This window comes from Diachasma alloeum, unplaced genomic scaffold, assembly GCF_001412515.2.
Source record: "Diachasma alloeum isolate Michigan unplaced genomic scaffold, Dall2.0 Dall_scaffold_00302, whole genome shotgun sequence".
NCBI lineage: Eukaryota > Metazoa > Arthropoda > Insecta > Hymenoptera > Braconidae > Diachasma > Diachasma alloeum.
The window spans coordinates 979,838-1,007,333 of NW_021680441.1; the positions used below are offsets into that span (position 1 = coordinate 979,838).

General features: G+C 35.8%; 3 protein-coding genes across 12 annotated transcripts; 2 read left to right on the top strand and 1 right to left on the bottom strand.

Annotated features, from left to right (window-relative positions):
• Positions 1–816: 816 nt before the first annotated feature.
• LOC107039640 lies at positions 817–6,127 on the top strand. Its single transcript, XM_015259370.2, has 5 exons — positions 817–995; positions 2,093–2,290; positions 2,874–3,413; positions 3,738–4,179; positions 5,888–6,127. The coding sequence occupies exons 2-5, from the start codon at positions 2,108–2,110 to the stop codon at positions 5,908–5,910; spliced, it is 1,188 nt and encodes a 395-aa protein (XP_015114856.1). The 5' UTR covers positions 817–995; positions 2,093–2,107; the 3' UTR covers positions 5,911–6,127.
• LOC107039641 (leucine-rich repeat-containing protein 28) lies at positions 5,557–11,865 on the bottom strand. Of its 4 annotated transcripts, none has more exons than XM_015259374.2 (6): positions 11,697–11,865; positions 9,178–9,610; positions 8,575–8,761; positions 6,677–6,826; positions 6,432–6,617; positions 5,557–6,124 (listed from the first exon to the last, which is right to left on the bottom strand). In XM_015259374.2, the coding sequence occupies exons 2-6, from the start codon at positions 9,545–9,547 to the stop codon at positions 5,875–5,877; spliced, it is 1,143 nt and encodes a 380-aa protein (XP_015114860.1). In that variant the 5' UTR covers positions 9,548–9,610; positions 11,697–11,865; the 3' UTR covers positions 5,557–5,874. The 4 variants fall into 4 exon arrangements, with proteins under 4 accessions (XP_015114860.1, XP_015114861.1, XP_015114859.1 ...); XM_015259375.2 differs by having other exon boundaries at positions 5,557–6,103; positions 9,178–9,670; XM_015259373.2 differs by having other exon boundaries at positions 9,178–9,670.
• On the top strand, positions 11,360–27,482 carry LOC107039639 (cyclin-dependent kinase 12). 7 transcript variants are annotated; one of them, XM_015259364.1, is made up of 8 exons: positions 11,360–11,790; positions 14,623–17,530; positions 18,454–18,658; positions 19,170–19,438; positions 19,511–19,627; positions 24,496–24,787; positions 25,374–25,494; positions 26,717–27,482. In XM_015259364.1, the coding sequence occupies exons 2-8, from the start codon at positions 14,631–14,633 to the stop codon at positions 26,971–26,973; spliced, it is 4,161 nt and encodes a 1,386-aa protein (XP_015114850.1). In that variant the 5' UTR covers positions 11,360–11,790; positions 14,623–14,630; the 3' UTR covers positions 26,974–27,482. The 7 variants fall into 7 exon arrangements, 6 of the variants coding, with proteins under 6 accessions (XP_015114850.1, XP_015114851.1, XP_015114854.1 ...); XM_015259365.1 differs by having other exon boundaries at positions 14,626–17,530; XM_015259368.1 differs by having other exon boundaries at positions 11,360–11,767; positions 14,626–17,530.
• Positions 27,483–27,496: the final 14 nt, after the last annotated feature.

A 27,496-nucleotide genomic window follows, 5' to 3' on the forward strand; every position in this document is an offset into this window, starting at 1 on the left:
CGTGATGAAAATTTAATTTCATTCATTCATTAGCGAACAATTGAAAAAAATTGTACCACACACATACAGGGGCGGGTGGGGTAAAACGGACACTAGACTTTTTTTTCAATTACTCATAACTCATGAACAAATTTATCAATTGAGCTCAGCTCAGTCTCATTACAAAGGGAAAGAATTGTTCTTTGCATTAGAGAAAAATTTGTTGAGTTCTATCGACATTTCAACCTGTTATTAACATGTTTAAAAAAAGTCAAATGTGTTCATTTTACCCCAGCCGCCCCTACGCACGGACATGGTCTAAAAATTGCATTTTCGGACTTTTTGGATTATAATGGGTCGATAGAACACAAAAAATCCAAAAATTAAAATTAAGGGTGCCAAGTGAATTTGGCGATGACCTTGAAAATTGACATTCACCAACAAATGTAGACAGATGGTGAACATCGGTGACAATTTTAAAATTTTAGAACTTATGGATATCGAGGAATTAAATAAACAAAATCAGTCTTATACACGGCCTCTCATGGAGTTTTGATTAAATTGAACGTTTCAACCCCCTAGGAACTCAAGAAAAATTTGAAAAANATGAATACATATTCTCCAATGATGGAGGGAAAGAAAAAATTTTTTTTGAATCTTTTTTCAAATTCGCTTGGCACCCTCAAGCGATTACAATGCTTCCATGGAGAAGCAAAAAGTCATAAAATATCCATTGCATAGATAAATAAAATCCTAGATCCCCCGCCGCTCCACCCCCACGCCCCTATCGCTCCGCTATCACTTTATCTTATTGTCAGTCAACAGCCTTGCCTTTTAAACATGGCCGCGACCAACGTGACGAGCTGATACTCTCCTGTCAAAAAATCCCGAGCTCATGAATGTCGAAATGTTTAGACCCCAATTACTGTTAAATCATCGCGGTGATAACTAAATAAAAATAGTGTCCAATGATTTCTCCAGTGTAACATACCCCATTCAACCTCCGAACGAAAAAAGTGAGTCATCAGTAATATCTCCATAGATCACTCAATGATGTCCAACATTAGAAAAATTTGAAGTTTATTATTTTTAATGACTCAAGTTGCCGTCAAAAATTCGTTATCAATAAAATATTTTTCGTCTCACGAGGTAAACAGGAATCATTCAGAAGATAGTTGAGGTTAAGTTTCATAAATCCCCGGAACAGTTATTAATTCTTTAATTTAATTCAATTTAATTTTTCAATGCACATTTTTAATAGATTCTAACAAAGAATATCTATTATTCTTCGCCAAATCGTCAGACTTCGTAGGCTTGAGGAAAGCTGATGAATAAATAAAAATCAATTTGTTAATTTTTTGTGGTAAGAGAATCTCCCGAGACAAAAATGAAAAAACTCGAATATAGTTATTTTGAATCACTCCAGTTTCTATCAAAAATTCTTCCTCAGCGAAATATTTTTCATCTCTCACAGAATAAATATGAATCTCTTAGAAGATAATTGAGGTTAAGTTTCATAAATCCATAGGACAATTATTAATTGTTCTTTAATCATTTTTTACTGTCTATGTTTCCATAAATTCTAACAAAAAATGTCCATTATTCTTCGTTAAATTGGTAGACTTCGCAGGTTTGAAGAAATAATGAATAAATAAAAATCAATTTTTTCCCAAGACAGAACTAAAATACATGAAGCATTCATTATTATCACATTTAATTGGTTACTTCTATTTTATTGAATTCTTTTTGTTTATTTACTCGCTAATTCTTCCATTCGTTTTCTCGTCGTTATTGTATTCATCACTAATATTAATGAGTAATACCTACTCTTTGTTATTTATTATAACATTTTATTCTATTTTTTTAATTCATTTGTTACTTGTTTTATTAGAGGAGAGTAGGATGAAACGAACCTTTTTAAATCATCAATAACTGGAGATCGACCAAATAAAATCCACTGTTTTTATTTTAAAATTTTTTGTAAGCTTGAAAATGAGACCTGATTTATTCAAATCGTATCATTCGATCAGGAGATATTGATTATTTAAAAGTTCCTTCTTAGTCAATTTCCCCCATTTAGTTATGAATTTTTCTCATTTTTGTTTTTTTACAGAGGAGGATAAGGATAATGGCGAAGTCATCATCCCAGTGTGACCAGGTGGCTTCATGCATGGATGGAGTCAACGTGAAGATCGCTGAGGCCTACAAGCCACCGAGAAAATTCGGACTGCCTGCTGCTTATAATAACAAGTTTCCTGATATTTCGAAATATACTTATGATTTCAACTTGGAGAGATCTGTTCTGGAGAAGGTAATTCCTCCTATATTCATTTATCTCTAGTTATTATTGTGTAATTTTCTCTTCTCATAAAAAAATTTATTCCTTTTTTCAAATTTATTAAATGTCAATAATGAAACTAATTCCAAAATTAGGTATTTATTTTATTCTAAAATCCATTTCGAAATATACTTATGATTTCAACTTGGAGAGATCTGTTCTGGAGAAGGTAATTCCTCCTATATTCATTTATCTCTAGTTATTATTGTGTAATTTTCTCTTCTCATAAAAAAATTTATTCCTTTTTTCAAATTTATTAAATGTCAATAATGAAACTAATTCCAAAATTAGGTATTTATTTTATTCAAAAATCCATTTCTCAATTATGAAGGTGATAGAAAAAAATATGGGTAATTCAGGTGCCAGCATTCTGGAGTAAATTAAATTGTCGAGAAGAGAGTTTTTGTTTCAGGTGTGGAAGGATTTTTTTTAGGGAACATACAACTCTGGCTGAAGATTTTTCCTCGTAAAATATGTTCATTCCCTTGAGAATTATTTAATTCTCATCATTTAATTTCTTCATTTCATGCTCTCAACATTTATTCAATGATTTTAGGTGACAGAATGGCGTAAAGCTAGACTAGCAAATGCCGAGGCCCGAAAGGCACGTCTCGAGAGGAGAAAAAAACGAGAGCTTGAATCGTCAACGCCATCTCCACCGTCTCCAGAAGACACTATGATTCCACTGCCAGTTAAAGTGGCACCAGCACCAGAGGCAACAATTCTCACGCCTCAGCCTTTATCCCCACCCCACAGTGATCTACATAACATCGACATTAACGTTAAATATAATAGGCTTAATTACGAGGACTTTTATAACGATACGAGCAGTCCCTTTGATAACGTTGAGCTCAAGACCATCAATGAGATGGAGGAACTGGCGCAAGTGCTGCAGTCCAACACCCAGTGGACACCTGCACCCAAGATCGAGAGCATTTTGAAGGAGTTAAGTATTGAGGAGAGTCCAGAGGAGAAGAAGGATGAGGAGGATAAGGCTGATAATAATGAGAGGATACAGGGGGATGATAAGTGTAGAAATATTTCAATTATTGTGGAGGAACTGCAGAGGACTCTGCAGGACAGACCCTGCGTCGATGTGAGTTGAAGATTTTCAATTCATTTTTATTTTTGCTTCCGAATGAAAGCCTTGTTTTTGTGACCGATTTTTTTTTATTTTCTAATTTTGATTGCAAATAGTCTAGAATGTTATGAACGTGGAGAAATCATGTTTTTAGGGTCATGTCTGTATTATGTATCCGACAACTTGGGTTTTTGGTGATTAATTTTTCGAAAATTTAACATAAATACGGTAGAATTTGTAGATAAAAATCGGAAAGTTTGTCTCGTGGTAGCTATTATTGAGCTCAACTTTATTGCGCTGTTTCAATGACATCACATCTCGTTTTATTTCTCCCAATAGAACTGGAAGCCATGGCCAGACTTGGAAAGCCCAGACCCCGAGACGACTCCAGAGGCGAAAAAATCACCCCTGACTGCCCCGAGTCCCTTGACTCTGTCCAATCCCCTCCCAGAACTATCCGAGCACGATCAGAAGCTAGCTAAACACCTCAGTGACATGGGTTTTCCTCTACCCAGGTCGGCAAGAGCTATCAGAAATCTAGGAAGCACAGACAACAAGAGAGTCGTTGAGTATCTCCTAGCTGTTCAGTCTCTCGAAGAATCGGGAATGCCGGGGGATGAGGCGGAGAAGGCCATGGATGTGGCTCAGCATGATCCTGAGAAGGCTAAGAAATACCACGAGGACCTCTGCACGTTGAAGGACCTTGGCTTCCCTGAGGACGAGGCCTCCAAGGCTCTAGTCAAATGCGACATTGACAGGGATAAAGCTCTCGATTTTCTCTGTGCGTAACTCATTTTTATATATTATAAATAATAAATTATAGGCGACGAGGTGAAGTAATTGAAAGAGGGAGTGATTTTATTATTTTTGTGCGCTGGTAATTGAGGAATTTCTGTGGGAGGGGATTTTAGTCTGTGAATATTTCTGGATCTGGTGGGGTGGAGGAGAATGTTGATGTTTTTTTTGGAGATGACATTTCCAACACAATATGTCTCGCCTTTTTTTTCATTCCTTCATGAGCGATTTTCGCAATAATGCAAAATGTTTTCATTGAAAATTCTGGAGAAGAAGCTTGAATTATTCTGGAAATACAGGGTATCCCAAGATAATTTGTACGGCTTAATTGCAATTAAAAACAAAATGTTTTTAATTGCAAGTCCTAAAAAATTGTAGTTTATTTTGCAAAATATTTCTGAAACGAAGAAAATTGAAGAAAAATGTTAGAAGATAATGCTTTGTAGTTGAGATTTCCAACAAAAAATATGTTTTCATATTTGTTGATCAATCTCTTCCTTTAGGAGATACTTTCGAAATAAAGAAAAAGGTTTTCATTAAAAATTTAAAAAAAGTTTGAACAGTTCTGGAAATATATCTGCTACTGTATATTTTCTTACTTCTTCGAAAATTTCTAACAAAAAATGTCTTCAATATTTTTCTATAAATCTGTTTAGTTAGATTTTTTTGAAAAAATGAAATGTTCTCAATTGGAAATCCTGAAAAAAATGTGTATTTTATTTTGCAAAATATCTCTGAAATCAAGAAAATGAAGGAAAAATGTCAGAAAACATTTTTTGTACAAGATTTTATACAAAAATTGTGTTCTGACATATTTTGATCAATCTCTTCCTTCAATAGATATTGTCAAAATAATGCAAAATGTTTTCATTAAAAATTCAGAAGTTTGAATTATTCTCGAAACACATCTGCTACTATAAAACTCAGAGGAGAATGGTGAGGATGTTGTCGTTTTCAATATTCTATAATTTTTTTCTTTTAGCAGATGTGTAAGAAAAACGAAATGTTTTTGATTGGAAGTTCTGAAAAATGAGAACTTTATTTTGCAAAATGTCTCCCAAACCAAGAGAATTAAGGAAAATGTCAAATATCATGATTTGCAGCTGACAAAATTTATATAAAAAAATTTACTTCGACATTCTTTTGTAAACCCCATCCAACATATTCGCTTAAAATCTCCCCCTCCCAATTTTTTCTTCAAAAATGGAACTAAAAAAACTAGAAAAGAATATATTTTTTATAATTCAATAAAATTAATTTGTCCTTCAATCGTTACAATTATCTTTCCAAGATATTCCACTAGAAAAGAAACTGCAAGAAAGATAATTTTCGAACAAAAATGAAAGAGATAAACATCGTTCTATCGAGTTTGCTATAATTTATTGAATTCGCTTGAACATGGAAGGACAATGATTTCCTCAACAATTTCAATAAATACATAAGTTGATTAGTCTCAAAGGCTAATACGATAACATCGCTTTGCATTTGTACATTTTGGTGACAATCTTGTATATAAATAAATTCCTAAACATCTAAAAATCAACGATCTAGACATTTATAACAATTTGTTTTGTTCTTAAATTAATGAAAATATTCTCTAAGAAAATATAATTTCTCTTGATTTCTGGAATACATCAGTTTATGTCAACGAGGATAATTTTCTCATTTTATTTGATCTTAATTAACAACGCCAGGTGAGGACTTTGATCCCATGTGAGACAAAGTCGAAGGTTTGGGCGCACTTTTGAGAGCAGAAGAGGAGAACTATGAGGAGGGCCACCTCCTCACTGGTGCCGACAGTCACCCAGGCTTCTGTGAAGATTGGCTGGTGGCACTGATTGCTTAAGCAGATGCTTATTGGACCGTTGAATAACACATTGTGGAAGATGGCGGGTTCAGGGCAGATCGAGCTGTTGAGATAGATTTCATAACTTTGGAGACGGAAAAAAATAAAGAAAAAAAAGTATTAATTGGTGCATTCAATTTTGCATTCGTTTTTGTGTCTAGGAATAAATGGCAAAACTTTTTTTTGCTCTTAACTGGAACTAAAATGGTATTGAGGGTCAAATGACCCTTGAGAGCATTTAGAGTTGAGCCATTTGACCCATATGACCCTTAACCTTGAACGTTATTGAGGATTGTGTGACCCTCCAACCTAAACGTTCTTGTGTTTAACAAGTCCCCCCAACGCCCCCCCCCCCGTCCATCTCTAATTAATATTTTCACATCATTACTCACTTATTTTCGAACAATGTTCTCAACGACAATTCCCACAACGACACTGGCTCTTTATTCTCCACACTAAAGACTCTGATTAATTGTCTTGGTAATCTAACGATTGCAGTCCCATTGGAGTTCTCCTTCTCTGAACTCAAATCGACGTGTAGTCGAATTCTATGATTGGGCCTCATCTCCGTGACATTTCTGAAAGAAGACATGAGGACTTTAGTAACTGGGAGCGATTCTGATCGAGTCTTACTAACAAATTCGCGGAAAAACAACTTTTCCCATCGTCCCATCCCATCTCCAGGAATTGACAGAGAAGGGGGTAGCTGATGTAGTTCATGTTTGGATTGCAATTGAAGTAGATCATCGTGGGAGACATGAAGGAGTTCAGGGGTAAGTGTTTCAATCTGAAAGATCAAAATTTGATCAATTAGTCGACAGCAAATAGGCACATTTCATGTTGTTTGCTTCCGCATGGAAGTCGTGTTTTTGACCGATTTTTCGATTTTCTAATTTTGATTGGAAATGGCCTAGAATGTTAAGGGTGCCAAGTGAATTTGAAAAAAGATTCAAAACAAATTTTTTCTTTCCCTCCATCATTGGAGAAATATCTATTCATCCATCCGACGAAATTTCAAACCCGCAACCGGAACTAGACATTGAGAAAATAAATGCGGAAAATCCTCTATTTCGCGTGACGAACCTCGAGAAAGCATGGGATCAAATGGGTACGGCGGGTTGAAATATCTCTCTTATTCACCCCGGTACCCCATTGTTTTTTGTCGCCATCACATTGAACACATCATTCCCCATATCTTCAAATTTTTTCAAATTTTTCTTGAGTTCCTAGGGGGTTGAAACGTTCAATTTAATCAAAACTCCATAAGAGGCCGTGTATAAGACTGATTTTGTTTATTTAATTCCTCGATATCCATAAGTTCTAAAATTTTAAAATTGTCACCGATGTTCACCATCTGTCTAATACTATTAATTTAAAAAATTATAACTTTGTTGGTGAATGTCAATTTTCAAGGTCATCGCCAAATTCACTTGGCACCCTTAAACGTGAAGAAATGATGTTTTTAGGGTCATGTCTGGATGTATGAATCCGATGACTTGGATTTTTGGTGATAAATTTTTAGAAAATTCAACACAAAAACGGTGAAATTGGTAGATAAAAATCTAAAATTTTGGGCTCACTGTAGCTATTATTGAGCTCAACTTTGCGCGCTGTTTCGGCCAGATCGGTCCAGCAGTTCCTGAGGTATTACAACTTGTTTAAATACCGTTTTTCCTCAATATCTCAAAAACTAGTCCTGTGATGCTTCTCTCTAAACTCACTCCTTTCGAAGCTATTTCCAAAATAATCGATGAAAAAATTTGGAAAATTTTCCATTTTTTGCCGTCTGTGATCTCCTGTAATTTTTTTTTCGATTCCTGGATGCTCATAATAACGAATTTTCTAAAAAACAGTTGAAAAAGTTGTATTTTCACAAATTACGTCACTTTTGATTTGTTTCATTTCTTTTCAGTAATGCAAAACAAGTATTTTGAGTCGTCATTCAAGTTGAGCATCCTCCCGGATCTGTTTTATTTTTAATTTTTTCTCTTCAAAATTTCGCAATTTGATCAAAATACTCTAAAATGACGTCCATTGTGTATCGAAAAAATATGTAATATATAGGTATATAGTCAAATTCAAAAAAAAAATTGAAAAAATTGAAAATAAAATCGATCCATGAGGGTCCCTAACTTGTATGATGGCTCAAAATACTTGTTTCGATTATAAGAAATACTGAAAAAAAAATAAAACGAATCAAAAGTGACATGTTTCGCAAAATTCCACTTTTTCAACTTTTTTTCTCGAAAAGTTGTTATTATGAGCATCTAAAGATCGAAAAAAAAATTTACTAAAAATATTCTTATAGGTAGTAAAAAACAAAAAATTTTGACGCTTAATAAATTAAAATCGAATGGATAGAACTCGAGTTATTGAAAAAAAACGGAAAAACGAGAAAAAAATCACATCTCCAAACTGGACTGCCGAAAAAATCTAAAAAAAATTGAGAGATCTTTCCGCAGCCCCCTCCCCCATCGTAGAAAAAATCGTCATCAATTTCATTTAGCGGGGAATACCTCATACGGAATTACTCACCTGTTTGAACAAACAGAAACGAGTTCGAGTGACGGAGCCAGCGTCAAACGATTCGGTAATTCCTCCAGGCAATTATTATCTACCAACAAATTCTGAAGTTTGTTCAATGACCCCAGCCACTCTGGGAGGGTAACAAAATTATTCCCACACAACGAGAGTTTCTCCAACTCGTCGAAATTCTCGATATCTGCAGAAATCTCAAGTTTATTATTCAATATTCCTATGATTTTGCAAATATCTCTGGAACCAGTGGGTGTAAACAAAAAAGTCAGAAAAACTTGTTTGTAGCCTACGAAATTCTCTATAAAAATGTCCTCTGACATTTTTTCGCAAAACGCCTCAGATCTTAGTTAACAGCATAATTAAAAAAGATGTAATATTTGACTGATTTGACTCGAATCATTTCCACTCATTAATTGTCAAATAATCTCAGAAAATATTGGTTCTAGGAGAAAATGTCATAAGATCTTTTTTGTAGTTCATAAAATTCCCTACAAAAAATGTCTTATAATAAATTCCTCAAGCCCTCTTCATTCCGGAGATATCAGCAGAATAATCCACAAACTCCTATAACCACCTCACCACTGATTAATTAATATTCACCTAAAGGCAGTTGACTCAACGAATTGTCATCAAGAATCAATTCCCTCAGAGTCTTCAATCTCGTCACCCCCTCAGGGACAATCCTCAAGTCATTATCACTCAAGTCCAGGACTTTCAATCGTCCCATTATCCCAAACTCCTCAGGCAAATGTTTCAACTTATTCCCAGACAAATACAAATTCGTTAAATTTGTCAATTGATAAATCCAACTAGGTATCACAGTTATCTGATTCTCCTTCAAGTACAACTCCTCAACTTCACTTCCCCAGTCTCTCAACGCAATCGGAAGATTCGTTATACCCCGAAAATTCCAATGGAGAATTCTCTTTTCCCTCATTTCTTCAATCAAATCCCTCTCATGCTGATCCATTTCTCCTCATCGTTGCACGACCACTGCTGCGAGCTTTTCTGGGTTGACACGGAAAGGCTATTACTGCATCGCGGGGTAAAATTAACTGGGTCAATGCCACGGTAACTCGACTCGATATCCGCGCTGTAAGGGGCAGTCTTCTTAGTTTCATTTTTGTTTTTTTCACATTACTTCATTTATTCTTCGGAAAATTCGCGTTGCACACCAATTCATTGGTTTGTTCATTCATTTATTTTTATATTTTGTGAGGCATAGGTTAACGTTTTCACGTAATGGGCACATGTGTATTGGTCATTCACTCTAATGGACATTGATTTTATGGGGGAGAGGAAAGAACAGCGACGATGTGGTTATAATGGGGTGAATGTGGAGTGATGTGGGTTATCACTCTTCTGTGACGGAAAAATCGAATTTGAAATGAGCGCCGCGGAGGGGCCGGGGATGGGCGCATGCGCGGTATATCTGGGCCTTAAGGATATCCAAGTACTTCGGTCAAGTTGGCAACTTTTTTCAAGCAAGATTTCAGTTTTGTCGAAAATCTTGTCGTCCCCACACAGGGCTGGACGGGTAAATTACGTTGGTAAATTACACCGTTTGGAATGACCCTGAATTTTGCAGACAAAAATCTTCAACAGAGAAGAGATAGTTGATGAAGAAATTGAGCAATGAGAAAATTTCAAATCTCAATTTTTCGGGGGTGACGAAATCTAATCGTGATGGTGGCTGAATATGTAAATAAATAAATTAGGGGGTGATTTCTTCAAAATTTAACTGTGGAAAACCATTGACACGGCATATCTCACTCCGGAATTATTTTAGCGGAGGGTGGGGTAAAATGGACACTTTTGACTTTTTTTCAATTATTCATAATTCAGAAACAAATTTATTAACTGAGCTAGGTTTAGGCTCGTCACAAAGGGAAAGAGTTCTTCTTTGTATTGAAAAAAAAAATTATTAAATTTTATCAACATTTCAACCCCGCATTAACATTTTTAAAAAAGTCAAAAGTGTCCGTTTTACCCCAACCCCCCGACTCCCCTATTGGAAAAAAAAACATGGTCACGATTTTCATTCTACGAAATTTCGACGTGATTTTTGTCCTTTTTTTCTGGATGTAGATTACGTTGGTAAATTACACCGATTTTTACCGACGTAATTTACGTAAATTACCTCGACGGGTTTTTGCCATTTTTTATATTACGTCGAAAAACTTGCAATTTTCGGTTATTAGAATGTTTTATTTCATTCCGACGGATCAAAACGCCAGTATTGGAGACATAAATATTTTAAGAAATAGTATATTATGTCCCGAGGATAGATAAATCGCGAATTTTAACTTCACTTTGTTCGGTTAGAAAGCGGTTCTCGGTACCTGGGGCATAAAATATTATTTTATGTCGCTAGGGCCGTAAATAAACCGCATTTCTAACATCGATTCCCTCGGTTAAATCGCGGTTTCCGGGCTGAGCGAGAGCCATAAACTATTGTATGTCACATGGCAATAAAATATACTTTTCATCACGCTGTGTGAAAAAGTAACTTTTTAGGCACGCGAAGCGTGAAAAATATCGTTCGATACTCGTGGGAAATAGTATATTTCGTTACGAGTGCGGAAAAAAGTTTTCGGAAGCAAAAACCCTGAAATATCGATTTTTCACCCTCATTTTCATTTTTCCCGCCAATTTCTCAGCAATCATGAAAACCCACCCTAACCCTGAAAATCCCCCCACCATAGATGTCGCCACTATCGTCCAATTACGTCACACTCGCAATTCATCTCTCAGGGGTCGGTATGGTGGGAGAAACGGACAGAGGAAGAAAACGGCTAGTTTCCTTCCACACACGTCTTGCCGACCAAATGGAAATGGAGTCGAGGCACGATAAAGCACCTTCAACATTTCTAATCCACTAAAATAAATGCTGAATGATGCGATCGATTATTCGAACAATGTTAATATGAAAAGAGAATTATCAAACCATTGATAAAAATGAAAATTTATCATTAAAAATAACGACAGATAAACGCGATTAATATCGTTTTAACGAGCATTAATTATCGGAGTTTAACTTGTTAAAAGGCTGCCCGAAGGAGGAAATATTTTCGGTTTATTTATTTAAAAAAATAATAAATAAATAATAAAGTATTCACCCAACAATAGCCAGTCCAAATTATCATTTGGCTGAACAACGAGTCCGATGCGAGGTATCATCACGTGCATCGTGAGTTCATACAATTGTTTCACGTAAGTAGAAATATATTTTATTAACCCAGAGTTTTTTATCGCTTGCACGGGGTATTTTGTAACCCATTGGTGGAGGCCGACACCCTTTTATACCCGTGTATACGTGCCACAGCAATGGCGGCGCAGGACAGCCTGAAACGTAGACATTATCAGTGGGCAATGGACATTCGAGCTCTCGATGAATAAATAAATTCAGTCGACTCGGAATTTTTATGGTCTGTCCTCAGTTGGAAAAATTCCTCGCCAATATTCTCCAGTGAAAAATTTTATCGCTTTTTTTTCTGCGTAGGGTACATGTATGTGCGGTTTTTGGCACGTAGTGATGTCTGGTTAACTGTGTAGTGGAGGTTTTTTCAACATTTTTTTTTATATGTGGAGTGAGTGTTCGAGGATTGTTTCGAGGGAAATTGAGTTTTTTGGGGGGATTTCGGGGGCCGGGGGGAACTGGTATCACTCGGTATCTGTTACTGTGCTACATGAGGACGAAACCAGAAGTTGGCATTGTCATATGCGGGATCAAGGGGTAATTTTTGGTTTTTATCTTTTGGGGAAGGGGGGAAGCCTGATTGTGGGGTGAGAATTTTTTTTTTCTAATTGTGAGGAGTGATTTTTTTAATATGATTTTTTCGTCTTGTGGGAGCATAACTTCTCTTGTTGTCACGGTTTAGTTATATCTTCTGTTCAATTTTTTTTTGTAATAAAAATGGAATTATTGTGGGGAACACGTGTGGGAATTGGAAAATAATATCTGTGATTTTTAATGTGGATTTTTCTTGATCTAGTGCATTTTTTTCATGTTTATGGACGTCACTATTCGGATTTATTTGCAGTGTAAATCCAAAGGATATATTGCATTTCGTTACTTTGTAATTTTAGTCGGGTATTACAAAAAATCTTTAAAATGTCCAGAAACTTGGGGTCAAATGGAGCTCAAATGAAAGCTCTGATGTTCGACTACAAAAGTAGCAAATCATTTCACTAAAGAAAAAATAGCCAAAGCACTTGGATATCCTTAAGAAAATTAATTATTGCTCGTTATCATCGCCCAATTCCAACAGACTTATTCAATTTTCGCTTTTGAGTTATTGGAGTGATTCGTCTGAAATCGTTTTTCATCATTCGCGTAACAAAACCCTGGATGTGATTGGTTTAAGGAATACAAGATCTGAGAATTATCCGAGGAAAATATTGAAACGGTTTATCAACTAATTTATGCTAATTCCATCGAATTCTTAATCACTTTATGCTAAAGATAAACGAGTAATTTTACGATGGTTGTGTTGAATGTCTAACTATGACGATTTCCCCATTGAGTAAATGAGTAAAGAATTATTCTCGTATTCCGCGGGGAAAAATCATCAGTTTTATTTATTTATTTTCCGTCGTAGGAGTGAGTAAAATCATGCTCCAATAATTGGCTTTCAAAGAATTCAATTGAAGTAGAAATATCCCAAAGAAAAAGTAAACACTCCTCTAAATTCATTCGTTTTTAGTTTGCGACTAAAGTTAATGGAATAATTATTCATAGAATTGTTCAATGAATATTTGAAAAATCTCTTAATCATCACAGATTATCTCCAGAGAAAATCATAATCTAATAGCTGGTCACTGTCTTTTTACGTCAAATGATTTCAATTTGTTTGTCAGAAACTGGAAAATTTTAAGGATGTTTATCCATTTTATGGAAATCGACTTTTTTATGTTTGAAAGAAATTCCCTTCATTCTGCCAAAACACTTCATACACTTTTGAAAAAACGAAATGAACGCATTAATCCGGAAACTCTTGCTCTTATGGAATTCCTTTCCAAATTGAAAATTTACCTAAAATTAAGGAATTGAAATGCAACAAATTTGTTCAATCAACTTCGACAAAATAAAAAAAACAAATTGATAATTAGTAAATCTCCTTCGAGATCTCTTCTCAAATTGACAATTTACCTAAAATTAAAGAATTAAAATCAACGCGAAAGAATTGATAAAAAATAACTCATTTTATGACAATCAAATTTTTTCCACATTCGATTAAACTTCATTTCATCCTGTCAAAATTCTTCATACCCTTTTGAAAAAATGAAATGAACGAATGGTTCCTCATACTTATGCTCATGTGCGATTCCTTTAGAAATTATCAATTAAACATTGAATATAAAAATTAAATATTATTAATCAAAGATTTTGAAAAAATGAAATACACGAATTGTGCCTCATACTGAAGCTCTTCCGAGATTCCTCTCCAAATTGACAATTGACCTAAAATTAAAGAATTAAAATCAATGCGACAGAATTGATGAAAAATAACTCATTTTATGACAATCAAATTTTTTCCACATTCGATTAAACTTCATTTCATCCTGTCAAAATTCTTCATACCCTTTTGAAAAAATGAAATACACGAATTGTGCCTCATACTCAAGCTCTTCCGAGATTCCTCTCCAAATTGACAATTTACCTAAAATTAAAGAATTAAAATCAACGCGAAAGAATTGATAAAAAATAACTCATTTTATGACAATCAAATTTTTTCCACATTCGATTAAACTTCATTTCCTCCTGTCAAAATTCTTCATACCCTTTTGAAAAAATGAAATACACAAATTGTGCCTCATACTGATGCTCATGTGCGATTCCTTAAAAAATGATCAACTAAACATTGAATATAAAAATTAAATATTATTAATCAAAGATTTGAAATCAATCAAGTGTCCACTTTGCCCCGCCGCCTCGTCCCTACCGTACCCTCAACCAGAATGTATCTATACCAATTGACCCCAGATTATAATCTCCAAAGATCAACGAATGTCTACCCAACTTTAAACATAAATTTCTCCCAGTAGGTGACATGCCTAGCAGTCGCGATCTCGACCGTGTGGATCGTAATGGCCGATACAAATCCCGTCGTCGTGAAAGCGGGGCAGACATCCTAAACCGCCTCCTCCCCGACAAGAAGCACCGTAAGCATGGTAAATCCAAGACCTCAAAGAAGAAGAAGAAGCACAATCGCGATCGTCTTGACTCAATTCCCTCAGTAGCCTCATCAGTGGTAAAGCCCCTCGTCGAGTACTCGGACGTCTCCAGTGAGGATTTGTCAGGCCCCGAAGCGGGTGAAATTCAGTCTGAGGAGTCCCGTGGTGCGAGTTACACCGACGGTGAGCCATTGGAGTCCCTCCTCCGGCCAAAATACTATGCCTCACCACCTCGTCCCCTCGGCGCATCACCAATCAGTCTATCGCCATCACCACCAATGCATCGTCACTCTGCCCAGTACTCCCCCCAGGAGGAGGCCCCCCAGCCGTCCCCGGAGTACGAGGAAGACAATCGTCGTTATGTCAGGAGAAAAGAGAAGAAACACAAGCGCGAAAAGAAGAAGAAGAGATCTCTGAGCCCATCGTCAAGCTCCTCAAAGAAGAAAAAACGTAAATCAAAGAGAGCTTCGAGATCACCCCCTAGAATCCTGCAGGATGTGCCCTCACCAGACCCTCCGAAGCCCATTGACACGTGGTCAGAGTCCCCTCCCCTTCCCCTGAAGGACTCAACCTCGCCAATATCGCCAGCAACCCCTCGTGACAACAGATCCCCAAGTGATATGGACCTGGAGTCTCCACCCCGTGAGGAGAGAAACGTCACCCCTCCATGCACCATAATCTCGAGAAGAACCGAGTCCCCTCACACTCCTCTGTTGCCACCGCGACCCCTCACCCCAGAGCTCCCAAAGTCCCCAGAACAAATGAAGTCACCATCCCCAACAAGAAGTCTGAGTCCCATAGAGACGAACATAACCAGGAGACGAGCCCATTCCCCCAGTCCTCGACGAAGGGAGCCTTCGCCCTCCCCCAGGAGGAGAGAGTACTCCCCCATGGGAATGCTGAGGATGCGTCACACTCCAAGCCCCAGCAGACGAAGGGAATACTCTCCAGGCACGATGCACAGACGACGTGATCCCAGGTCATCTGGATCACCTCCGAGCAAGAGACGACGAAGGGATGACTCCGAGAGACGTCACAGACATCACGAGAAGGATCGAAGGGACAATAAGAGGAAATCAAGGTCGACTAGGAGTCCACCAGGCCGAGGAGTACCTCTGGCCTTGTCCAGATCGAGATCGAGAAGCCCCAGGAGCTGGAGAAAATTGACAAGATCGAGATCGAGGTCGAGGAGAAGAAGCAGATCCCCGAGGAAGTCTCGATCCCCGAAGATCCACAAACCCCTGAGGAAACACAGATCTAAGAGTCCTAAGTCCTCAAGGTCGTCGATACCATCACCAGGTCCTCACAGACCGAGAGTGAGAAGTCCATCGAGTCTGAAAGCCATTAATCTACGAGGACAGGCGAAGATTAACGAGACAAGTCTCTTCGCTGAACTAGTCAAGGACAGGAACATGAGGGAATTGGCTTATAAGAAGCTGCAGGAGGCTAAGGAGAAGGCTGGCAATCAGGACGAGGTGCAGATCATTGAGGGGAACGACGAGAGGGACTCGAATAATTCTTCAGATGCTAAAATCAGTGATAAATCAGCTAATGGAAAGGTGAATGAGGGAAAGCCTGAGCTTGTCACGATACCAGGTCCAGCCCCTACAGCACCTCCAGCCCTTAAACCCTCTGACGAGGCTGGTCTGACCCCTCCTCTCCCTCAACTCCCTCAGGAAACCCCACCAATGCCAGTGGATAATTCAGTAACAGAGCCAACACCACCACCACTACCTCCAGCCCCTCCTCTACCACCGAACAATGGTGCCCTGGGGTATCCAATGAGGACACCTCCCCCAGAGCCATCAGCAATACCAACAGCTCCAGCCCCTGGAATACCAATTCCATCTCATCAAACACATCAGCCCTCCAGTCTCGTCACCAATGCCATCTCAAAATTCAATACCCCTAACAATCTTGTTCCCTTGAAGTCAGTGGATCCACCGAAGACTCCGATCATTAAATTCAAGACGAAGAGTCTGTCGAAGCTACCACTGCCACCTGGAATCAATCAGAATGATCTAGAGAGCATTGATTCACCTCCAAGCAGGTCTCCAAGCCCTCCGAAGGTGAAGCCTGCGGCTGTGGGGACTCCGGGCGTCAAGGTGGGAGTCAAAAAAGGAATCAAGGACCTGCCAATGCCTCCAGGGATCATCCCCGGGGGTGAGGACTTCTCTGGTGAAGAGGATCCTAATGCCACTCCTCCCAGGGGGAAGGTGGACAGAATAGCACCGAAACCAAAGCTCAAGAGGCCGAAAATCCTCAAGAGGAGGAGCTCCAGAAACTGCCACATGCCCATGTCTGCCAGTGGGGGAAAGGACTGGGGAGAGAGGTGTGTTGATGTTTTTGAGGTGATCGCACAGATCGGGGAGGGGACCTATGGACAGGTCTACAAGGCTCAGGATAAGAGGGCTGCGGTGCTTGTGGCCCTGAAGAAGGTCAGGTTGGAGAATGAGAAGGAGGGATTCCCCATCACTGCTGTCAGGGAGATCAAGATTCTCAGGCAGCTCAATCATAAGAATATTGTCAATCTGAGGGAGATTGTCACTGATAAGCAGGATGCCAAGGACTTCAGGAAGGATAAGGGGAGCTTTTATCTCGTTTTTGAGTATATGGATCATGACTTGATGGGGCTGCTGGAGTCGGGGATGGTGGATTTCAATGAGATGAATAATGCGAGTATCATGAAGCAGCTTTTGGATGGTCTTAATTATTGTCATGGCAAGAACTTCCTGCACAGGGATATCAAGTGCTCCAATATTCTTATGAATAATAGGTGAGTTCGTGACGGAAGAGGTGAAATGGTTTTTTTTTGGGGGGGGGGGATTAATTATTATTGATTTACCAATTCATGCTGAATTATATCAATTGAATCAATTATATAAATAATTTAATAATTGATTTATAAAAATAATGAAAATAAAGAAATGAAAAAAAAATAAAAACTATTAAAAAAATGAAAAATAAAAAAAAATGTCAAACTTAAACTTAAATTTTTATTTTATATGAATAATTTAATAATTGATTCATGGGCAGTCAATTGCTTAGGGTTAATTGGTAGTTTCTTCATTTTTAGAATTTTTGGAGCATCTTTATCGTATAATTTATTCTTGTGATTCCAGATTCGTTGATTAACCGTTTTTTGATTTAAAAAATTCGGAAATTTCTCGATAATAAGATTTATTGAGCTTTCATTTTTATTTCTTCCCAAACATGATTTTTTTTATTCTTAAATTCTTGATTCTTGAGATAACTTTTCACTTGGGAACAATTTTTTTTCAGATGAGAAATTTTGCTTGATTTTTTTGACTGAGATAATTCGAAACTTGAGATGTTCGCTCAAATAAATTGTAGATTTGTTAATCACTTTTAGATTTTTGAAATTTGGAAATCTGTTGACAATGAGAAGTTTGAGTTTCTTTTAGTAGTGTTCCTCTCGGATTTTTGGTTTCTTAATTTTTAAAATATCTTTCCTATGGAACGTGTGAAGGGATTTTTTTGTAGATGAAAATTTTTTTTTCTAAAAAATTTCCCTTGATGTTTTGGACAATAATCTATTAATGATTAGATGTTCTTACAATTTAAATGACCAATAGTCAAAATGTACCGGAACCGTTTTACAATCACAGATATTCACAATTTATTGGCTTCATTTTTTTTATGTGAGTGAATTTTTTTTTCAATTGGTTGACATTTCAGGGGAGAAGTCAAACTCGCTGATTTTGGACTAGCCAGATTGTACAATGCTGAAGACAGACAGAGACCTTACACAAACAAAGTCATAACCCTGTGGTATCGTCCCCCAGAGCTGCTCCTCGGGGAGGAGAGGTATGGGCCAGCTATCGATGTCTGGAGTTGTGGCTGCATTCTAGGAGAATTATTCTGGAAGAAACCACTATTTCCGGTGAATAAAGAAAAATCTCAATTTAATTCATTCGATTCAATTCGAAAAAGACGTCATTAACTCTATTATGTGAAATTTAATGCTGAAAATTCCAATTACAAAATCAAAATGGACCGATTAATTTCGTAAAATCCTTCAAATTTCACTTGCAATATTTTTTCCATCACCTTGACTGATATGATTTTTCCAATTATTTCATAAATTTTATTGATGAGTCAATTTACTTATTAATCCATTGATTAAATACAAAAAAATTTATTGTTCTCAATATTCTCCAATATAAAATTCCATTGGATCCAATTGAACTCAATGAAAACATTCAAATGAGCTCAATACCCGAAATTGAATATTGAAAGATCCCATAAAAATTGTCTGCAATATTTTTCCTATCAGTTTCAAAATTGAGAAATGGATTTTAATCCCATTATCATTCCCTGAATTTTATTGGTGAATTACTTAAATTATTGATCTATCGATTCAGTGAATTGATAAAAATGTATTATTCTTACAGGGTAATGCAGAAATGCAGCAACTAGACATGATATCCCGGGTATGTGGCACCCCGACCCCAGCAGTCTGGCCATCTGTGATAAAACTCCCCCTCTTCCACCTCCTGAAAGCCAAGAAAACCCACAGACGCAGATTACGAGAAGATTTTTCATTCATGCCATCCCTCGCCCTGGATCTACTCGACAAAATGTTGGAACTGGACCCAGACAAGCGAATCACAGCATCCGAGGCCTTGAAGAGTGCATGGCTGAGGAATGTTCAGCCAGAGTTGTATGTCACCCAGAAAAAAATTCCCTCCACTCTTAAAAAAAACCTTTTTCTCATCAATTTAATTTATTTCAGAATGCCAGCACCTGAATTACCCACATGGCAAGACTGTCACGAGCTATGGAGCAAAAAACGACGAAAACAGATGAGAGAACAGGCTGAGACAGCAGCAACAGGAAGGGACGTTGGAGGGTGAGTAGCTGACTGTTGAAGCACAAATATTTAAATAAATAAATATATCTTATGAAGAAACTATATATAAATTTTTTAATGTATATAATACAGAATCTAGTGGATAAGATATTTAGATAGAAATTATTTTCACGTCAGCATTTATTTTTACTTAAACAAATTGAAATGCAGACTCATTACATTTGTTATCATTATTCATTTATCATTGTTTATCCCCTCTGTGTTGATTATTTTATTCATTATACACGAGGGGATGATGGAGACGATAAAATCAACTGGATGATTCAGTAAATTGGTTAATTAGACTAGGTAATTTAATTAATTATGATTAATTACTGGTGAATAATCAACGTCTTCAGAGTCATCACTGATCAACAATTTCCACAGGATTATTTTTTTTCTTTCGTTTTCTTTTTTTTGGTGAAATTGTATAGATATTTAGAGGATAATGTTTCGATCTTATGTAAATAAACACATTTGTTGGTTTTTATATGAACAAAGAGAGGGTTGAGGGCTGATGAGAGGGACACAACGATGTAACTGTGCGGTTTATTAGTATTTAAGTAATATTATTATTACTGGTATTGTAAATAAATGAATAAAACAAAGATTCTTTACCCTTTTAATTTATTTCAGAATTTGTTGAGGTGAGGTTTTTGGAGATTATTCGCTGGATTCAATCTCATTGATTGATTTCAATATGTTATCGATTTTTGAAGAATTGAGATAACCAATTCATACGATTTTATCTTTCTCTTCGGTTTGGGAATTGGAAATTAGAGCCGTTGATTTGGTGATGAATTTCCCAATTGATGGGTTAATTAAGTTGAAAATTATACGAATGTTAAATAATTTGGGATATTTCCATTGAATTTCTAATGTTTAATAGACATTTTATGATTTAATGGTTTATTGATTATTGGGAGTTATGGAAATGGAATTAATGAGCTTGATGGATATGACTAATTAATTATGCATTCCATGTATTTTTTATAGTCGTTATTGGTGACGCATTCTACTGATTTCACAAAATTTATTCATTTACTTGTCTTTATTGATCCTGAATAAATACTTGAACATGAAAACTCGTTTTTTCATCCAAAGTTTTTCAGTAGCGAAGTGGTAAAACGGTTCAAGTCAGTGTCAACTATTGGTCAGTTTTCAATGAATATCTTGGAATCTAAGGCAGATAGGAAAATTGTTGTTATAACCATCCATGTAAGGTCATTACGAAAATATTCCTCGAAGACTCAACTAAGAGCTAAGTCGATTTCAGGATATCCAAGTACTTTGGGTATTTTTTCTCCGGTGAAATGCTCTACTCTCTACTTTTGCTGTCGAACATCAGAGCTTTCATTTGAGCCCCATTTGAGACTAAGTTTCCGGACAGTTTACAATGATTTTATTATTTAAACTTTGCAGGTCTGAATTTGAATCTCGATATTCAACCGTTAGAAAACATTCTAAATATCTGTAAGAAATTAGAAAGCCTACATTTTGAGGAAGACTTATGAAATAATTCAAAAATTGCAATTTTTGGAAATTACGAGCTTTTTATATAAATAATTTATAAACAATCAATTTTTCACTATAAAATTCATTTGTTCGAAATCGTAAGAAATTTCGTATTCAGAATTTTACCAGAAGTCGATTTCATGCCTAAAAAACTGAGGCTCCCTAAAGTGTAAATAATTTTAATTATTTATTCATAGATAACGAATGTTTTAAAAAATAATTCTGTGCAAAATGTAATTTTAATGATATAATTTTAATATAATTTATGATTTTTTCTTCCAAATTTCTCTCACACTGTTTAATTGACAAATTTGATGATTGAAAATGGTTGAATCTATAGTGTGGTCTGTCCTTAACGATGTCCAAGTGGACTTTGGCTATTTTTTCTCCACTGAAATTCTTGTCTACTTTTGCAAACATTTTAAAAACCTGAAAAGAATGAGAAAGTTTACTTTTGGAGAAAGATTGATGTCGTTGAAAAATTGCAATTTTTGAAAGTTACGAGCATTTTCTCTAAATAATTTATAAACAATCAATGTTCCACTATAAAAATTATTTGTTCGGAGTTGCAACAAATTTATTCATATTCAGAATTTTACCAGAAATCGATTTCATGCCGAAAAAACTAAGGTTTCTGAAAGTTTAAACAATTTCAATTATTTATTTATAAACAACGAATGTTAAAAAAATAATAATTCTATGCGAAATGTAATTTTAATGACGCTGAATATTCATGATTTTTTCCAATTTTTCTTACGCAATTCAATTGACAAATTTGATGATTGGAAATGGCTGAATTTATAGTGTGGTCTGTACAAAACGGTAAAAAAGGCGTGGATATCCTTAAATCTTTTTACCGCTTCGCTACTATTTTAGATTCATGAATACTTGTTTTTTGAGGATAGCATTGTTTTTTTTTGTCGCCTGATACTCTGACGGAGATGTGGACACTGGGAAGTATGATAAATAAGAAATGAAAATTATTTATGTTTACTAGTGAAACGAGATGAGTCTACTTTATTGGGAGATTAATTTTTCATTCCGGGGAAAATGATGAACTTTTAAAAAATTTTTTTATAGATTTCATTCCACATTCAAAATTCTTGAGGAAATTCTAAAATCATTCCAAAGGATTGATCAAAATTTTGGCATTGAATTGAAAGAAACGAAAAATATGGTTGAAAAAAGAAAAAAAAATTGTATTCAGAATCGAATTAGAGAAAAATTATGGGTGATAATTTTGTGAAATTTATGGATTGTAGGGGTTCCATCAATCTCAGACACCATAATATCAATTTTTTTCATGAAAAATGATGATGAATTGGTGAAATTCATGCTTGGAGAATAGGTTTCGAGGAAATTAATGAGAAAAGTCAATTTCAATTGAAAATCAGTTTCAGTTTTTGGGGAATATCTTGGAATCTGCAAGGAATAGGGAAAATTCATCTCAACCTTTTGTGTAGCTCTTGATTTTCTCCGTAAAAAAGATACTGTGGGAAATTCTTCTCCTATAGGTTCCAAGATATTCATTAAAAATCAGAGGTCGAATCAAATTGAAAAGCGAAAAACTCCGTTTCAGTCAGAAATCGATAGGAAATTGTTTTTCATGAGATAATTTTGTGATCTTTCGTCGATGAATAAACGTTAGACATCATTATAATTGTTTTTAGAATAAAAATTTTGTTATCTCCCTAAATTTACAGACAGGCACCAAAAACTGATCCTCAAAATAAATTTAAAAATGCTTCTTTTCAGTTGAAAAAGTTTTGTGAAATTTTTAAACTGTAATCACAAAGTGAATATAATGTAATACGCCACTTGATCTATTTTTGAAACAAGAGTTGTTGATCAAGAAAAAAATGTGTTTGGCCTGAAAAATAGTCCAGTTTTTGGAAAATATTTCGAAATTTGATAGGCATAGCAAAAAATTCGATTGGACCTTTTTTGTAGCGTTCATTCTCCTCTTCAAAAAAGTTCTTGACGAAAAATTCGCTATCTCCCTTAGATTCAGGGATATTTATCAAAAAATAATCCTCAAATTGGATAAAAAACAAAAAAATGTCTTCTTTCAGTTGGGGATTCACTTTCATGACACAAATTCGTGCAATTAAAAACTATAATCTGAAAATGGATATAAAACATTAGTCTATTTATTAAAGAAAAGTTAATAAATGAATGCAATCGATTGATTGAAAAAAAAGCAAAGAAAAAAGTGTATTACCTTTCAAAACAGTTTCAATTTTTTGAAAATATCTCAAAATTCGATATAGATAGCAAAAAATTCGTTCACACCTTTTTTGTAGCTTTCATTCTTCTCTACAAAAAAATTCTACCTGAAAAATTCGCTATCCCCCTCAGATTTAGAGATATTCACCAAAAAATGATTCTCAAGTTGAATAAAAAACTAAACAAAAATGTCTTCTCTCAGTTGGAAATTAATTTTCATTACATAGATTCGTGCAATTTGTAAACAGTAATCTACACATAAATATAAAACATTAATTTATTCATTAAAAAAAAGTTAATAAATGAGCGCAATCGGTTGATTGAACATGAGAAGAAAAAAAAATTATTTCCTTTAAAAACAGTTCCAACTATTTCAAAATATTTCAAAATACGATAGAGATAGCAAACAATTTGTTCGCACCTTTTTTGTAGCTTTCATTCTTCTCTGCAAAAAAATTGGGATCGAAAAAATCGTTATCTGCCTTAAATTCAGAGATATCCACCAGAAAATGCTCCTCAAATCGAATAAAAAAACGAAACCAAAAAGTCTTCTCCCAGTGGGAAATTAATTTTCATGACCCAAACTCGTGAAATCTAAAAACTATAATCTAAAAATAAATATACAACAGTGTATTCCCCATGAAATTGTAATCACAAAATAAAAATGCAACATAACTTAATGTATTTTAAAACAAAAAATTATTGGTAAATGAGCGAAATGACAATTTTAAAAACAGGAAAATGTGTTTCAGGAAATAATTGAGTTAGATTGTGGCCAAAATGATTGAGGGAGAAAATAAATATCACTTAAACAGAGTGTTCATTATAGGTAAATGATTTATTTAGATTATTTTAATTTAATCACCTCATTGGTCTTAATCTCATGGTCATCAGTGGGTCGAACCTCTCCAGAAATTAACAAAAATCTCCATCAATTGATTTCGATTAATTAAAGACCTCCATCCCCTCCAGTGACGTCTGCATTCTCATTTAATCGACGAATAATCAATATTAATTAATAAACGAAGAGTAATTGTGGCATGACTTGTGTATAAAGTGATTGTTACTGTTTAAATGAATGAATAAAAAATAATTGATGAGAATTTTCCTGGATTTTTTGACTTCAGATCATCGAAAAGACTGAAAATGGAGGCAGGGTTCACCTCCCATGGGCCAAATTTTGAGAGCAATGATGGAATGCTCGAGGGAAACACGTACAGTGTGTCACCAGGGACTTATTACTACAATAGTCCCTTGAAAGCGAGGACTAACCAGCGGTGCGAGGGTGGAGACGTGCAGGGAATGGATTTGAATACTGAGGACAGTCTTGCGAGGAAATTGAGTCATCTCACTGGCGCTTTGAGTCAGGGAAAACCTATCAGGGTTGATGATCTCATGTCCCTTCGGTTGGACAATGAGGTAATTATTGCTTTCGAATGGGAGCTTTGTAATCGATAATTTTGACGATCTTCTAATTTTACGTGGAAATGACGTGAAATTTCATGAAACGTCAAGCTATGATTTTTTCAGTGGTCAAATGATGAAATTTAAAGCATTTTTTAAAGCATTTCTAAAGTATTTGAAAAGTATTTTTTAAATTCAGTAGCGAAGCGGTAAACCGGGTCAAGTCGATTTTGACTTTTGGGCATTTTTTGACAAATATCTCGGAATTTAAGAGAGATAGCAAAATTTTGCTCATCACCTTTTTTATAACCCTCAGTTGGCTCTACAAAAAAGGTCATGACAAAAATTTTTCTATCCCTTTTAGATTCCCAGAAATTCGTCAAAAACTGGCCAATAGTCAAAATCGATTTAACCCGGTTTACCGCTTCGCTACTGAATTGCTCTCATACACAATTAATAATGATTATAACATCTTCCAATACTGCGAGAAGCATTATGATTTCATGATAAATGAAAATCTCCTAAAAGATTCTAATTCGCAAATCATTAGTTTTTCTACATGATCTCTTGAAATGATTTGATTATTTGATTTTGTTTTCAGAGTGATCCAAAAGCCGTGCAATTATTGGAGGAGCTACACACGGAACTACGTCTAGCAGCAAATTCAAGGCCAACTGGACAACTTGAGGCTCATTTGCCAGTGCTCAATCCTCCTCAACCTGGTAATTTTATTTTCATAAAAAATAATAGATAAAATTATTCGGCGATTAATCGCAAGAGAATCCCCAGAAGAAATTTATTGAAATGAAAAAAAAAAACGTTTTGAAAATATTTTTGAATTTTCATTGAGTGAATTCTGATTCAATTTGACTTCATTGATTAGCAAAAATCAACAAAGAAAATTAACGATGGATTATTTACAATACCTCAGAAACGCAGGGGAGATTGCAGCAAATCGAGATATTAAGACAAACGACTAGTTAGACTTAGTTTATGAATTTTTTTGTTTTTAGTTGAGGGTTGAATTTTTTTGAGAGTGACATGATTCCCAAGGACTTTTTGTGTTGTGGGTCAAGTGATCTTGAGTGTTGAACACTCTCAAGGACGTTCAGAGTTGAAGATCAAGTTATTTTTAGGGTCGAACGACTCTTAACGATGTTTAGATTTGAGAATCAATTTATTTTGAGGGTCAAACGACATTCAAGGACATTCGGACTTGAATTAAAGGATCTTATGGGTTAAACAACCCTTAAGGACGTTTAGAGTTCGGAGTGAAATGGTCTTGGGGATTAAACAGTTCTTAAGAACGTTTCAAGTTATTAGACCCTTACCCCACCCGTTTGCCCCTGAAAGACAATTTTACTCTTATTCTGAAACAAAAACAAGATTTCTCCCGAATTGTGCTAGTCATTTTCCCTTGAGGATATTTGGAGTGAGGGTCTTGAGGGTCAAACAATCCTTGGGGATATTTAGAGTTGAGGGTCAAACAGCCCTTAAGGACGTTTGGGGTCTAGAGCCGAATGATTGTGAGGGTTGAACAACCCTTAAGAACGTTAAGGGTCATTTGACCTTTCAGCTACACCTTTTCAAGGTGTTTTGACCTTCACTCAAAACCGAAAACAAAATTCAGTAGCGAAGCGGTAAACCGGGATAAGTCGATTTTGACTATTAGCCAGTTTTTGTTGAATATCTCCGAATCTAAAAGAGATAGAAAATTTTTTGTTATGACCTTTTTTGTAGAGCCAATTGAGGGTTACGAAAAAGGTCGTGATAAAAATGTTGTTATCTCCCTCAGATTCCGAGATATTCCTCAAAAACCCGCCATAAGTAAAAAACGACTTGACCCGGTTTACCGCTTCGCTACTAAATTTCTCCTGAATTATGCTAATTCATCTTTTTCCCTGATGTTTAATTCTCACATTATCACAAAATGGAATTTTCCAGACCCTCTAAGTGGCAAAACAACATTCGATGCCCACGCAGTGTATGCAGGTGACGACGCAGTGAGTTGCGGTGGAAGATGGTCCCAGCTAGCGACCATAGGCATTAAAACTGCCCTGTCCGCCCTCATGTCCCGATACGGACTGGAAACCTACAACACCCCGATAATGAATCAACCACCGGGTAAATCATTCGCCGGGACGTCTCAGGCCATCTTCCCGGCCCCTTCGTCGTCCACACAATCTGCATTCGGCTCGTAGTCCACAGTTTTCATAATTACGTTCCTCCAACCACCCCTCACACCGTGTAATTTATTGTAATAATCAAAAGTGAACGAATGCCCTCTCGGCATTAGCCGTTGTAAAGATTATACAACTTTTAATCAATCAGTTTGAACAAAGATGACTTGAATACAGAGAGTGACTGTTGTATATTGAATTCCATATTTTCATCGTAAATTAAGGACGTAGGATTCGGATTTATAAATCCACGAGGCAATTTATTAAATTATCAATCAATTTCGATGAGCGATTGTTCTATTGTTCTCATCATTTTTGTCTTTTGGTTTTATCAGTTTACTTATCAGAAGGGAGGGGAAGATATCGTTAGGGCGCGGAAAGATGACGGTTATTGGTAATTTTCTTTTTCATTTTCTACTGTAAAGAGTTTATATACCACTGGGGTTTCTTTTGTATTATTGTGAAGCAATAGTTATCGATGGAATATGTAAATATTATGAAGGATCAATAATAAAGACTTGAACAATTGATATCGATTGATTTT

Bases quoted from the DNA above. Each gene is read 5' to 3' on its own strand.
- LOC107039640 (XM_015259370.2), top strand. From the start codon at position 2,108: ATGGCGAAGTCATCATCCCAGTGTGACCAGGTGGCTTCATGCATGGAT. The intron at 2,291-2,873 runs GTAATTCCTCCT...CAATGATTTTAG, and splicing joins AGAGATCTGTTCTGGAGAAG to GTGACAGAATGGCGTAAAGC. The intron at 4,180-5,887 runs GTGCGTAACTCA...TAACAACGCCAG, and splicing joins TAAAGCTCTCGATTTTCTCT to GTGAGGACTTTGATCCCATG.
- LOC107039641 (XM_015259374.2), bottom strand. From the start codon at position 9,547: ATGGATCAGCATGAGAGGGATTTGATTGAAGAAATGAGGGAAAAGAGA. The intron at 6,618-6,676 runs GTTAGTAAGACT...GTCTTCTTTCAG, and splicing joins AGTTGTTTTTCCGCGAATTT to AAATGTCACGGAGATGAGGC. The intron at 6,125-6,431 runs GTGAGTAATGAT...CCGTCTCCAAAG, and splicing joins AGAACATTGTTCGAAAATAA to TTATGAAATCTATCTCAACA.
- LOC107039639 (XM_015259364.1), top strand. From the start codon at position 14,631: ATGCCTAGCAGTCGCGATCTCGACCGTGTGGATCGTAATGGCCGATAC. The intron at 18,659-19,169 runs GTGAATAAAGAA...TTATTCTTACAG, and splicing joins GGAAGAAACCACTATTTCCG to GGTAATGCAGAAATGCAGCA. The intron at 25,495-26,716 runs GTAATTTTATTT...GGAATTTTCCAG, and splicing joins GCTCAATCCTCCTCAACCTG to ACCCTCTAAGTGGCAAAACA.